Source organism: Dicentrarchus labrax, unplaced genomic scaffold (assembly GCF_905237075.1).
Source record: "Dicentrarchus labrax unplaced genomic scaffold, dlabrax2021, whole genome shotgun sequence".
Classification (NCBI taxonomy): Eukaryota; Metazoa; Chordata; class Actinopteri; family Moronidae; genus Dicentrarchus; species Dicentrarchus labrax.
In genome coordinates this window covers 7396456-7412116 of record NW_026136722.1, presented here as the reverse complement: position 1 = coordinate 7412116, position 15661 = coordinate 7396456, and the positions used below count along the sequence as shown (strand labels likewise).

At 42.0% G+C, this 15661-nt stretch overlaps 1 protein-coding gene across 1 annotated transcript in view; it reads right to left on the bottom strand.

The window, feature by feature from the left end:
• Nucleotides 1–15160, bottom strand: part of fam20ca (FAM20C golgi associated secretory pathway kinase a) — a 37815-nt gene extending 22655 nt beyond the window's left edge. Inside the window, exons 1-3 of the mRNA XM_051387705.1 lie at nt 13677–15160; nt 12878–13062; nt 8804–8882 (exon numbers count right to left, since the gene is read on the bottom strand). Of these exons, the coding sequence (XP_051243665.1) occupies nt 8804–8882; nt 12878–13062; nt 13677–14230 (818 nt within the window). The 5' untranslated portion in view covers nt 14231–15160. The remainder of the gene's footprint in view (nt 1–8803; nt 8883–12877; nt 13063–13676) is intronic.
• Between the last annotated feature and the right edge of the window lie 501 nt (nt 15161–15661).

The following is a 15661-nucleotide window of genomic DNA, read 5'->3' as shown; positions in this document are numbered from 1 at the left end:
GTCTTGTTCTGTTGGATTGTTTGTGAACTAAAGTGTCCTAAATGCTAGCAATGATGGCCTAAACTATACAAAAAACTGCTGGCCTGTATTAGGGTACTCACGGCTCTGCCACATTACACTGTATGTGCATAAACACTTCTTAGACAGACAGAAAACGGAGAAAATCTAAAAATACAGAGCAGAGAGGCTTTGAATGAAGGAGAGGGACAAGTTGAGGATTAGTACCGCCTCAGCGAATCAAACAAACAAGTCCAAAAAGGAGCATGAACGGGAGGTGGAGACAGAGGCAGGAATGGGCAGAGAGTGAGAGGAAGGGAGAGATGTTGATGAAAAACGCCACTTCCTCAGGAGCTGACCTAGTAAAACATTCATGAGAGATGTCTTTATGTGAAGTGTGTGAGAGAGTGGGGAGAGAGTGGGGAGAGAGGGAGGGAGGGAGGGAGAGAGCGTAAGGCTTGGGAGTCTAAAATAAGACAGTCCTCTGTGTTTCAGCGTCTGTGTTGGGAGTGTGTGTGAAGAAAATAAATAAAGAAAGTTATTTGAGATGATACACAAGCATGTTTGGTCCCGACCTCTAGAATCAAGAATAGACACTGAACTGAGACACAGCCACACAAGAGTGAGAGACAGAGAGACAGAGAGAAAGAGGGAAACATGAAAAGATGTAACTTCTTTTGAGAGCATTCAGCGAATGGAATAGAAATGAGTCAGTGGTAATTATGACAGATGTGAATGAAATAAAATGACTGATTGCTGAAGACCCAAATGTGTGGCTGCACCCAAACACACACTTTAATGACGAGACATAATTAGATAATAAGCAGAACACACATAGATGATTGACACTTCAATTAAAACATCACACACTGAAATTCTTTATTAAGACTTCACTAAGCTAATTCTAAACTCAAATAGTGTGTGTGCTGATGAGTTGGCAGATGTGACAAACTACTGACTGCAGCTGGTTACACGACTGTTAAAGCATCACACTAATTAACCGGCTCATCTCACAGCCTACAAGAGGTCAACGCATCACAGCGCCCACGCTCTGACTACATTGGACACACACACACACACGCACACACACACACACACACACACACACACACACACACACACACACACACACACACACATACATGCATGGTTACCCAGCTATAAACACTTCAAGTTCAAACACATGCAAACAACCCACATCATTTGCTAAGCAACATCACAGTGTGAAGCGGAGAGATCGAGAATTTCATTAAGTGGGTTTGTTTACATGGATGCCTTAAATAGGAAAAATATAAATAAGAGTCTAAATGAGGGCAAATGAAAAAAACTGAAAATGTATATACATGGTAGAAGAGACTACTGACATTACAACAGTATCAGCCTGAAGCCGGACAACACAAAGCTCTTTGAGACTGAATAAAGAAGAAGGAGGAGAGAGGTCAGGAGAGGATGAAAGAGGAGCTTGGAGGGGGGCGATGGGGGGTGGCTGTGTAAGATGAGCAATCCTCAGCCACATTACAGCAGCTTAAAAACCAAATTAATCTTAAAGACCTGCGGAGGGAGTCAGTATTGCCCAGAGCCTGAAGAAGAGCCGCTGGGCCTGGCGCTCTCCTGGCTACAAGTACAAAGCTGCATGAGAAACAGATGTTGTGAATGCTTGACACTGGAGCACTCTCACTTTGTGTGTGTGTGTGTGTGTGTGTGTGTGTGTGTGTGTGTGTGTGTGTTTGTTTGTGTGTGTAAAAGATAGAGACAATAAAATGCAGAGGAGAGACAGGGGGGAAAAATGCAGCAGATAATGTGTGACAGCAGACATTATCATCGCTTCACATGTTTCTCTGTGTCTGATTTCCTTGGCTTTACAAAAAAAAAAAAAAAACTAACAGAAGTTATTTCTGGGTACTGGCAATTAAATTGCTTGGATGTAGAGTATATGTCTGCTTTATTGCTGAAAACATTGTTCAAACTTCTATGCTTTTGTTTAAATCTGTTTCCAGCTTTATTGCTGAAATATTACCTATGACAGAAATAGCCTACAGTTATCGAAAAAGGCCAGCAACCCAGTTAGAGCAGACCAGCCCTGGAATCACCCCAGGAGGAGAGGAAGAGAAATGGGACAGGCTGGTCAAACAACAGGAAATCAGAGACTGTTGTGCCCACATCTTTACAGAGACCTACTCCATCAACATCCTGGATCAAGCACTCGACGGGCAGACGATGTTACGAGCTGACAGAGTGCAGGATGAGAGAAGGCGGACCCTGCGTTTACATCGATGATGCGTGGTGCTCAAAGAGAGTCAAAGTGGATGGACATGGTTTCTTTTTATGTGAAGATGAAACCATATTATCATCACTATCTGGTTGCTGCGGTTTACATTCCCCCAGAAGCAAATTCAAAAAATGCACTGCAGAATTATTTCCTGGGTGTATATGTGTATGTATATATGTATATAAATGAAATGAAATCAATTTATAAACTATTAATTTAATTATCTTTTTCTATGTGTGCATGAAGGAACTGAAAACCTTTGTTGTAAAATTATAAATACATTGTTGATTAATGAAAACAGCAGTTTCTTAATGCTAAATTAGCTTAAATTCAAACCGCTCCTAACCCCGACTCCATTGCCAGATAAGAATCTCAATCTGTGCATGGCAACTATGGTTAGGGATAGGGAAAGATTGTGGTTATGGTTAATAAAACAACCCCATAAAGGGAACACTAATCCCTGCACTGGACTTAGATGGATGAATAATCCAATATGGATGGCTAGGTATAGGCTATTGGGCTGTTATTCCATTAACTAACAACATCAAATATTTAGCCTTAATTAGTCATGTCCGATACAAAATAAAACAGGAGGCTGGGAAGTGATTTAGATTCCCAGATACAGAAGTTCAAGTTAACAGCTGTTCTCAAAGCCCCAAAGCCTATATACTGATAATCAAAATAATGAGATCCAATACTTTTATTTCCTTTTAAAATTGCACTAACATTCCAGTAAAGTAAGGTTTTGAAATAAATAACTACTTTCATATTACCAAGAAAAAGTAATGACTAACCCCAGTGATGTCAACACACTCTAACTGTCTGTTGGGAAACGTTAAAAAACACTGTTAAGCAACAGTTAACTGTTTCCCTGTCTATCAAACAGTGCAGACAGGTTTTCTTTCTAACTGCCTCATACATCTTACATTATCTTGCTTTTACTGCTTTGTTCTTTTTCTCCCTGCACATGTACATCTGCAGATATGAAAAACCTGTCAAACAGCAGTCTACCACAAACCTCGTTCATGTTCACATGCACTATTATAAACAGTGAGATATGAATACTGAAGTGAGGACACACAAAGAGTATCAAAACACACCAGATGAACAGACATTTGAAAGAACATACATTCACGTTTCACTTCAAATGCCCACTCGTGAACACACCACACTCGCTCTCTCCAGATTGTCATTGATTTCAACAGCCAGGTCAGACAAATTGCCTGGCGTCCTGAGCTGCTCTGCCCTCTGCCAGCTGATTGGTCTTGTGTGCTTGTGTGACACGAGTGGACTCAATGGGACGACTGTGAGGCCACTCTGATGCCAGCACAGCACAGCGGGGGCTGCTGAAAACCTGAGGAGTCTCTCCCTGCCAAGCACCGTTCAACCAGAAAGGCTGATGAAGCCACAAAGTCGTGCAGCCAAAGTTTACGTAAGCTATCAGCTTGTGAAAAGATAGATGTGACAACTCAGCTGAAACTTTTATTATAATATGCAAGATTAAGGTTAGAAAAACGTCACCATCCACTATAGGAGGAGGATGTTAGTGGGAAAGATTAAACGTTCCATCACATTTAAAGTCTCTTTACGTGCTTCAAGGCTTTTTGACTTGTCGCTGTGTAAGTCATTAGGGAAGTGTTAAATGGTGACTGGTCGGGAGTGAATGAGCTAGTTTTCTATTGTGTGTGCACGCAGAGTGTGGGCTTGCAGTCATCACCTCCCGTGTAATATACCCACAGCTCTGACTGAGCAGCTACAGCTGCGGCTTGGCTCGCTGCTCGCATATTCTCCAGTACCAGCCCCGGGTGATGGAGGGTGCACAAACTCTGTAACCCCCACAGTGTCCTTTTCTCTGCAGCTCGCGTGCTTATGTATATGAGTGTCTGTGTGTGTGCAGCAGCTGTGTGAACAGCTGTCTATAGTAACATGCTTCATCTGTGCACACACCCAAAGATGAGCTCAGGCGGCACCTCTCAAATGTGTGTTCAACTTATGAGAGTCGGCGGCATTCTTATGGCCCTTGAGGGAGCTCTTCAGTGAAACGCTGTTATAAAAGTGACTACCAAAGAAAAAGAAAAAGAAAACAAAAATTATGTCAACAATATTTTAAGATGATGAAAAAGATGTCAGTTAAGCCACAAGGATGAATTCAGGAGGGATTTTTCGTGTTCGTGCAGCACACGCTGTATATGCATACATTTACATGCATATGTATATGCATATGTGTACATAATCATGTCGTATTTATCCATGAAATGAGATGTTCAGGTTCTTGACAATGGGACTTGTTTTGAACAGGACGGATCTTCTGAAGGTCCATGTGATTTGGCTTTTTTCCATAATGTGAAACCTTTTGTTGGATTTCTATTCATGACTGCAACTGAACGGCAGGGACAACTCAATCTGTGAAGCAGTTGTTATTGTCATTTGGTCCACAGATGCTTGTTCACGAGTTCAGAGGATTGTGATCTCGGCGTACAGATCAAAAATCTCTATGGCGGAAGAAGTTCAAATGGCATATTGTATAGAGGAAATATTTGTAGTCAGGAGGTGAACTCTCCATAAACTTACCACAAGCCATCAAAGACACTTTATGAGAAGCTTGTGCAGTTTCCTCCTGCTGCACTTTACATGAATGCATGTAAATCAATAATAAAATCATCAATCTTTCATGATCAAATCAATAACCAGACTAGGGAGAAGCAATCTCCAGAGGATATTAGTTGGCTTCAGAACTGATAAGATTCCCTATTTGCAGAGAGAGGATCCACAGAGGAACGTCAGACATAACACAACTGGGTTATAGATATGATGAGGGCCTACAGTAGACTTGTGGTTATGAAACAGCCTGTAGATGATAAAGCAGCCTCTTGGGTGTTGCAGCTAAGAAGCTCTGCGGCCAACCCTACTGGCTTCACGAGTGCTAAGAGCCTCAGTTTGTCAAACGTGATCGGGTTCATGCAGATAAGGACACATCCTGATTCCCCACAGTGCTTAAGGATGGGCATGTGTGCCCTATATATATGTTTTAGCACTTTACATGTCTTTATATGTAATGAACCCTGTGCATTCATATAACAGCTCTCGGCACAACTGGGGCATGTACACAACAAACCGGAACGATCAAAGTCATTTCTGCTATTCTTGCAATGCAATTTGAGCTTTGAGACTATCAACAAAATCAAAGCGAGGGGGGTGGGGGGGTGGAACAGGCTTGTCAAACAGCATGCGATGGAGAAATTAATTCTTTCTTTGCATATCTGAGGCTTACACCTCCTTTCTCAACCCTCAACCCTCCATCTGACAAATCCAATTAGCATGACATGAACATTCTGTATACACACCACAACCAGGATCTTGGCAGGGGATGGGTACTGTAGGACAGGCACCAGGGACTTAAGCCAGACAGACATGGAGGACTGGCATGGAAGGGGCTCCACTCGGCCTCTAACCCGGCTCCAGCTGGAAGACCCAGTTCCTTGACAGGTTGGCAGTGATAACCACCCACCTACCCTCTGGTCTATCATTGCTTTTCATCTGTCTTCCAATACCAGCCCTCTTTCTTTTCACATGCCATTTCATTTCCCTTTCTTCGTCTACAGCCTTTGACCCTTTTACTCACGGCCATCTGATATCCACATCTTTAGTTCAAATTAAATCTATTTTGTATAAATTTCTGTTGGCTAAAGGAAATATTTTCTCTTAGTGACACAATGAAATTCATTCAGGTTTTATCCTTGTCATCAAAGCATTATGAATTGTGTGTGATACCTGTATTTCTTTTAGGAATTTACCTCTTAAAAAGGATTTACCACATCCGTAGAGTGAGGAACTATATCTGTACGTGCTTGACAGGCAGATTATAATTCTTGGGAGGGAATGCATCATGAACATTTAACTAGCACAAAATCAGAGGAGATCATTTTTTGTGGAGGGAAAACAAGCCGTTGTGACCTAAAACATTTACCCAAATTGCAGTTTGAAAAACTAACCGAGCATCTTCTACCCCATTGCGGGCACCCACTTTAAATCACCAAACACAATCACAGAGTTAGTCTGACAGATAAAACGAAGCTCCAAACTTTTTTCCCAGAGCTGCACAGAGAAAACATCTTGTGGAGGTGTCTGGCAGGCTGTCAGCTTGTGCAGTCTCCTGGCCCATGCCAGTGTACAGATTTGCATTCGGCTCAAAGGAGGCCTGAAACATCAAAGCCTCTTTGAAGCACCACTTGATGCTGCACAATGGGACAGGTGAAGAAAAACAATGCAACACAGCATAACTCTGAACTACTGTACCCAGAATGCACCACAGTTCCCAAAATAAAAGTGGGACACATCAATGCCATGATAGAAAGAACAAAACTGCACAATGGGCTTTAACAAAAGTAGAACAAAGGTTATTTTTCAACATTGTTTCCCTGATATTTTTGTATTTCGGCTCAGAGGACTTTTGTATAATATCTGTAAACACTGGAGAGAGATGACTGTGACAATCAAAGCAAGGACTTTGAATAAAATATGACAGGCTAAATAAAGAGCAGCAGGAATCCGTAGCATATAATTCAAAAACTGACATACAATTACTGTCAAAACAGTTTCTGACAGCAACTGAGAAAGAGGAAGGCTTTACTCCGATCAACTGTAAGAAATCTGCACTTTTCTTTTACATTTTAAAGTTTACTGGACTGAGTGGTATATATCCAATCCATTCGAAGTTTCCAACATAATTTACATTTTAAAATTAAACTCATAGCACGCATAATTATATCATTTACCTTCTATACTCTCTTCAATCTTTCAATCGGCTAAGGGTATATTGAAAAATGTGGCCATATATATATATATATATATATAAATTCTATTACTCAGATGTAAAAGTAAAATACTGAACATCTGCCAATTTAAGCCTAAAGGCCGTTTTGATATGAGTTGCAATAATATTATAATATATTCAGTCATGCAGCCATGACCTTCAATCCTAAAGGACTCATTATCTGTGTTCTGCTTGACAAACCTGACTGAAACCTATGTCTGTATAAAAAGACACTGCATGACTGCTGATGATACATGACTTTCCCCTGATACCGTTAATACCACATGAGCAACAACCCATGGCCTGCCCATAACTCACAACGGCCATCACGATTGCACTCATACATACTACTCGTGCATGCGCACATATTGTCCGAGTTGCCTAGAAGCAGCCCCTGAATGCCTAGTCCAGTCTAATAGCTACTCAAAAATACTCACACAGACACACACACAAACACAGGGTAATCTCAGTTCTTGTCAGATATGACTATGCCACTGATGCCTGCTGGGTGCTGTTGTTGACTTGAAAGGTTTGCGTGTATGAAAGCTACAATAGATGCTCAGATTGCCATTGTTTGCACCACATTCTCTGAGGCTAACTTAGTAAGCTATGCCTCATGTTGTAAAATTCAGTCGCTGATTGACCTTGAAATTAAATGCCAAGTTAGGACACAGAAAAATGACTCATTCAAACTGTTTTGGCCGTTTTTGTGTATATTAAGGGATAAAGCTGCACTGAACTCAGGTAAAGAGGAGCTGACTAAGGGCTATGAACACCAAATACTAGGTGAATAAACTCTGAATAAACTTTGCAGCCTCTCCATAAATCAGTGAAAAGATATTCAGTAGCAACATTTCAACATTCGTTTTGAAGCTGATGTTGCACTCACAGGCCTGAACTCCTTATCCTCCCACTAATGTGACTTTGGCTGCTATGGTAATGGGCTTCGTTCACCTAAAATAAAGAATCATCACAAACTATACTATACTATACCTGTGAAGGTTGTCAAGATGTGACACTTTGAGCTTTAAGGAGCATCACTCACCAGTTCCGTAAGCAAACACACAAAATATCTACCTCCTTCCCTCTGTCACCATCTCTCTCTCCCAGAATCTAATATTCCCCATTGGGGCTCTCATGTAGAAAACCATTCTGCATTTCATAGCAATCAAACCGGGCTCCTGAGCAATTACTTCTGATCGCAGCCCAGTTGGCCTGGACAGTGTTTATCCGTGTTGGCATGGGAATTCATCGGGCAAAACTCAGACAGCAGAGAGGGAGGGCATTTCTTTTTAATGTGCAACGCGCCTTTGCCAGCATATATTCCTCCCCAAAGACGTCTTCACGATGGCTCAATGCTCATTTTAATTAACACATAAGCCCGTTGATGTTAATTAAAAAGCAGACAGAAAAAGATCACACAGAGGGGAGAGCTGTGTATCTGAATACACTGAAAGATGCAGCGGCAGTGTTTGGCTCTTATTCAGATGAGATTTCCTGTAGACCTCTTGAAACATATGCATTACAAGTGGGCGCGTCAAACCAAGTCTATCAAACAGATTTTTGATGTTAGTTATTCTAAGGGGGGTGCAGATTTCCTGAAATCTGAGCAGTATGTTTAAAAGGAAGAAATGGCTGTTAGAAGTTTTAACAAGGGTACTCTAACAATTAAAATGATGTGGTGTAGATTTTCTGTGCTATCACACACAGTCTGTGCTACTTACTTCATGGGCTTGAACAGCGCTTGTCCATAGTTCTGGAAAGTCATGATCAACTTCAGCTGGGTGCCTCCTGATTTCATGGCTGGGAGGAAAACAATCAAGATGTTAGATCAGTATTTGAAGCATAAACACACACACACACACACACACACACACACACAACACATACACACACACACACACTTATAAACATAAACACACCAAAATAGGCTTGCACATAAGCACAGCTGTTTTGTTATTTGCCAATTTGGAGAATGCAATTTTGCATGAATGCATAATAGAGCTGTTACATCTGCTGACCAATTTGCCAGACACTGTACAATCAAAGTGCAATTGCAGCAGTTAGAAGCTGGTTGTGATTGAGTGCAAGAAGTGGCATAAAAAGCATCTGCTGAAAACTAGTTCTGGGTATGATGGAGGGATGAACATGGGGATGGACAATTTGTCCGAGTAGAACAGAGTGACTGAGTTCTTGCACCACACGTGTCTTCAGAACAACACAGGTTGCTTTTCTAAAGCCAAAAAAATGATTTTTATAATATATGGTAATAATATAATTATAAATTCAACAGCATATTTTTTATAGCGCAATCACTGAATGAATGAATTGACCTCAACTGTATGTGTTCATCCAAGTGTGTATATGTTCACGTTACAACAACCGTTTCTTGTGCGATAAAACATTTGAGAAATATCTCTTTGAATACTTGAAAGTTGAGTATTTCATGTCAGTGTATTGTGTTTATCAGCAACTTACATTTTTTTATTTTGTTAAGAAAAGTTATGTTAAACTTTATTTTAGTTCCATTTTTACCACTTTGCAGTTTTCACAATAAAAATAGTTTACATTGTTTGCATACACTTTGCCAAAATGATACACATTTTTGGTCATAGCATCCAGCACTAGTGTAAGCCTCCATTGATTGTACACATGGTCAGCGACTACTTGTGCACATTAGATTCTCCAAAACACCACTTCTCCTCTCACTCCCACCAAATTGACCTCCTGCCCCCTTGGGAGAGGAGCCAGGGCACATGTCTTTGACTATCAGTCCTGTCCACGGTGTCTCCCAGGGGCTGATGGATACTTGCTGTGAGCTTCCTGCCAGCCTCCGACTCAAACAAAGAGACCGCCAGGCCTGTCAAAATGCCTTGTGTTTCTGTCATAATGGACAGGCTTTCGGGGGATTTGCCCATTTATTACAGCGCATTAACTTGAGCATATTACACAACACTGCGCTTCTGTCTAACCCCAATATCAAAATAAGCCTCCTGTAGTGGACCCACTTACTGACTGGCTTGCTGGCTGAGTAGCTGGCTACACTCTACCCCCTGCTCAGAAGTGTCTTTTGTGTTTATTGATTCTCTTGCTGTGTCTCTCAGAGCTCTTTCTGTTTTTTCCTCTTTATTGTTTGTATATGTCATCCTTTTATTCTCTCTCTTATGCTCTGTCTGTCTCACTTTGTCTTACTCATCGCTGGCAAGCCTCCCAATTTACTGTGACTCATTTTCAAAAGCTTTTGTAATATACATCCACTGTTGCACAAAGTACAACCTACATAACCTCAGGTCAGTGCCTTTTCTTTCAGAATGGATACTGAGTGAAATCAAAGCCAAAGAATACGCTGAGAGTATTAGGCCTACACATGTGCCAGATTTAGTGCAGCCAGGTCAAGTGGATAGTGTAATCTTTAAACTTGGTACAGCTATACAGCAATCCTAAAACCTTTGAGAGATTGCAAATGACTGAACTATGTTTTAATGCTGTGACCTTGACCCCATAAGCCACAATCCTTGAGGGACTGACCTCAATTCTCTGCTCGGTGCTGGACATTTATAAAAATTTTGTTTCTAATTGAAAACTACAAAAGGTAATCCCTTGTGAAAAACCCCAGCAAAGCTCAGCTGATTGTATCTCTGGATTGTATCTGCGCTGACATGCAATCAAACATGACTTGAACTTCAACAAGACATTCTTTTGATTCTCCTAAAGGCCATCTGTCTCAGTATCCGTGTGCGAATGTGTGTGTCTCTGTTGATCTAACCATGTATGCCTGCTCTCTTTTCTCCAAGCATCCACAAATAAATCGATGTCCCTGATGTCGTTTCTAAACCTCCATGTTCTCCGGTCTTTCAGAAAGCTCCAGGCTTCACCCACCACCATCAGACCCCCTCCCATCTCAGTGCCGTGATGATAAATCCACCCTGCTCTCACCTGTGCCACCATACACTACTGCGCGTATGATTTATGAGTCCGGCTGAAGACTGAACAAAAGGCCAGAGCGAGACAGACACAGAGGAGGGAAAGAGAGAGGGAGGCACTATTGCTCGGAAAATGCTGAACGGGGAAACTTTCTAATGCTGTCTCTATTTTGCAATTTTAGTGAGACAGATAAGTGGTAAGTGTGTGCACCAATTATGGGGCACAAAAGCTGTAATGCACGCTTCCAGGCATACACACAAACACGCACACTGCACTGGGTTTTCCTTTCAGCAGACAGACTGTTTTTATAGATGTGTCTGGGCACAGATTGATGGTTTATATATTATAACCACAGGGGACAGAAACACACACAAACTATTAAAGTGTAGTGCAAGATGTGTAGCATGAATTATTGTGAACTGAGAGACGGAGGGCCTGATAACAATGAGACAGTGAAGACAGCGTCAATACGAAGTACAATGACACAAAGAGACGGAGATAACAGCAGTGGAAGATTTTTTGATATTCACAGTCCAGTTTGTAAGCTTCATAGTGTGGTCATGATTATTTATCAGTTATTTATCTCATGTATTGTCACACTGAGACAACAGAAGTCTAGCCAAGATGAGATGTTGGAAAAACAACAATAAAGTACATTTATAGTAAAAATAGGAGGAAAATACAAGTCCGTCTTACAGCACAACCTGTCTTATACAAAGAACAGACAGTAGTCCAAAAACTTGCAGAAACGACTTCTTTTCAATGGCACTTTGGCACCTTGACATATGTTTTACTTTTCTCACTTTTTGTCAGAACAGAATTTCTCAAAGCATCAACTGTAGTGTGATGACTTGATGTTCAAGTTCTCTGTCTTTTGCACAGAGTTTGCACTTATCCATCATCCAGTTTAAAAGCAACATGTCTTCATATGACAGGCAGTGACAGATATTTAGGAATTGAAGCAATTTTTAGACATTTAGTTTTTTTTTAGGTATGTGTGATCTTTCTTTTCCACCCATCTGTCATCCATCTTTACTTTCAATTTAGCAACTCTGTGCATGTTCTCATTTAAAGGTTGCGACTGGAAATTATGCAAATACTTCATAGGGGGTTTATTAATGATTAAGTCACTTACCAGCCGTAAAAAAACCACACACATTTTAACCAACACACTGGCCGAGACACACATATGTCCTCTCACACACTGACATTATTTGATGAAGATAGATTGTTAGAATCTATTTCAAGCTCCCAAGAGAATAGGCAGCTGAACAGAGATTCAAAACTCGCACACATAAGCAGAAATACAGATAAAGTGCCAGATGTGTGTGTGTGTGTGTGTGTGTGTGTGTGTGTGTGTGTGTGTGTGTGTGTGTGTGATTGCAGCCTGCTTCCACACACATGCACACACACATAGTGTACAAACAGGAACCCATGTATTATGATTCATTGTATACTCAGACAGGTCAGGTGCACACACGTCATTCTATGGTTTAACCAGTTTGGGTTCATGAAAGCTGATACTGCTCCCAAGACTTAATAGAGCTTAATTTCTTGAATATAAATACTTTATAAATGTTTTTATTAAGCAAGGTTTTACTCTTGCCAAGGTGGAAACGCCACTATAGTGGCATTATATCACAGGATAGAGACACATTAATATTGTTAGGAAGACCACCAGTTCTTTAAACTAGTTTGACCCACATTGAACCACCTCTGAGAATTAAAAAAATATCAATACTGGCCCAATTCTTACACATTTACAGCACATTTCACACACACACACACACACACACACACACACACACACACACACACACACACACACACACACACACACAGCTTTGTAACACAGCTCTCCCTGACTGACTCACCCACGCTGGTGACCCTCTGTGTGACCAGGTCCTTTAGCAGGGCGTCCAGCACAGGACTGTGTCTTGAGTACAGCTCGTAGCGGTTGATGCCGATGTGGAAACGTAACCAGTTGGGGTAAGACTCTGCCGTCACCTCTCCCGTTGGAGAGAACTCCTCCTCCTCTTCGTTCCCCTCCTCATTGTGCCTGAAAAAAATTTAGGAGAGGGGAGAGGAGGTTTAGCAAGAAGTTGTGGTGCAAGCAGATTACTGTTAAGACTATTTTTAGTCAATGTAATTGATGATTACAGTGTTTGTTGCAGTCTCTTAATATAGCTGTATCAGACAAAGTGATGCTGAAGGAATTGGAACAGAGCATTTTATTCTAATAACATGGATGCAGGTTTATTGACTGGTATAATCCAAGAATATTACAAAAATCCAGCCAGATGGTAGTCTAACTCATAAATTGCGTGCCTAAAAAGGTAAGATGGCATGACAATAGGAGAGACAGGTGCAGCAGATGCATGAATGGACATTATACTGGAGGCAGAGAAGATGACAGATAGATAGACAGACACTGGGCAGTATGAACTGGGTGCAAATTAGAGCAACATTAGCAAGCATAAGAGGTATTGAATTGAACAGATTTAGTGATATCGAATGACTTCTTATCTTTATGTGGCAAAGATGTAACATCACCTACTTTTGGTCCCTTGCTTGCATCCTATCAACCTTCCCATCAACAGTCTAATATGTTTAAAGCAGTCTGACTGTCCCACTTGTAACCCTTTTAAGTTGAACACATTTCCATCAGCTTACCATCCTTGGTTCCCTGTTGCTCTGGGATAAAACCTGATGTCAGTGTTGACGTTAAACAAAGTGTCATCGTCCGTGAGAGAAGGAAGGTCAACCTTGTATAAAGGATGCTCAAACAGAGCGGACAGTCGGGAGACACCGTGGGCAGCAGGGACGGTCCGACCCCCGCTCGCGTCTCCGATGAGCGGCTTGTGGTCGTCCGCCTTCTCCGCCGACGGACTCATCCGCCTGAAGGACTCTGCTCTGTCCCCGGCTGCCGTGATCTTCTCCAGTGAGTGCGAAGTGAGGTTGGAGCTCGGCTCGTTGCTGAAATCCTGCAGGATCCTCAGGGTGTGCTTGTTAGGCCAGCCCGCTTCCGCCGCCGACCTGGCGCGCTGCTTCCCCCAGCCCTGCGACTCACCGCCCGGGTGGTGAGCGCACTGACAGCCGCCGTCCCCGCTGTCCGCTCCCGCCGCTCGCTTCTCTAGTTTCGGTAACAAGTCTATCATGATGTGCATGGTGCACGCTACTAAAAACACCATGAGTATCAACACTCTGAATTTACGAAACAATATCATCTTTTTTTTCTTCTTCTTCTTCTTCTTCTTGACACAGAGTAAGCTTTAAGCGCAGCGCACCTCACGGCACCGACATTGACGTCCAACAGTGTTATACGATGACAAAGCAGCGATGTTGGTTTGAAGATTTACTGTGATCTCTGCACACATAATGCGCGACAGCCTATGTTAACAACTCCAACATGTTCTCAGTCTTTATTATTATTATTATTATTATTATTATTATTATTATTTGTTTTTACAATAGTCCCAATTCTTCATTCCCAGACAGGTGGACGGATCGACACATTGTGAACACTGGATACTTTACTGGCAGCGGCTCAAGAAGTGCTCTTCATTCATTGCCTTGTTGAATAGGATACAGTGTCAGGAGGACGGACCACTAAATAAATCGTTAAGAAGAGGTAACAGGAAGGAGGGAAAGAGGTGGGGTGGGGTAGGGGGTGATCTTGTTAAAAGCACCGATAGTCTTCCTCAAATCTGCTTCCTTGTGTTGCTGCCAGCTTGGAGTGAGATGTCAAATGTGTCAGAACTGTCTTCTGAGGTGGGAAAAAGTAACAGCAGAGATTGATGTAGTCCACAAAAACAGAGTCTTCCTAGTATTTAGGATGAATTGATCATAAAAAAACAAGAAAGTGAAAATTCCATAAAAAATAACAGGTGATCCCGCGGAGATGCTCGGATGCTGTCCCGCTTCTGCTGCTGCTGCAAACGCGCCTCGGTGAAGTCAAATCAGAGACTGGCTGGCAGGTGCAGGGATCCTCCTGGTTGTCATTTGTCCCCCTTAACACTGCCTTGTCTTCCTTCCAAGTGTTCATCCAGGGTGGGTGTGTTAAATATTATGATCCAAGCCCTCTGAGCCCAGCCTCGGTGGCGTCATGAGGAAGAGATTGGCTGCGTCTGCACATACAAGTAGCACTACTAGTGACATGAAAGGCGAGCTTCGGGGAGGAAAAGCTGTGGACTGAAACCCTCTGAGGCTGCAACTCCTTTGTACGCAGCCAGAGGGCGTTGGCACAACCTGAAACACCGTGCTGGCTATGTAATGTATGATCTGAAGGACAATGTATGTAAAACATTCTTCAAAGTGCACAATAAGCCACTGATTCCTAAGGTGGGTTCAGGTGTGTGTGTGGGGGGGTTGCTGGTTCATGGGTCCTTTAGGATGAGCCAAGGGGTCTGTCATAGGCCACTCCACAGGGAACTGGGTTTAAAGCAGTAATTGATTATTCTATTAATCCTTTTTTGATTAACTGATCATTAGTTTAACATATATAATCTGTATTTACTTTCACAATTCCATAGAGCCCAAGGAAGGATCATTAAAGGACAAGTGTAGGATTTAGCTGCATCTAGCAGTGAGGTTGCAGATTGCAACCAACTGAATACCCCTCACCTCACCCTCCCCTTGAAAGTGTTTAGGAGAAGTTA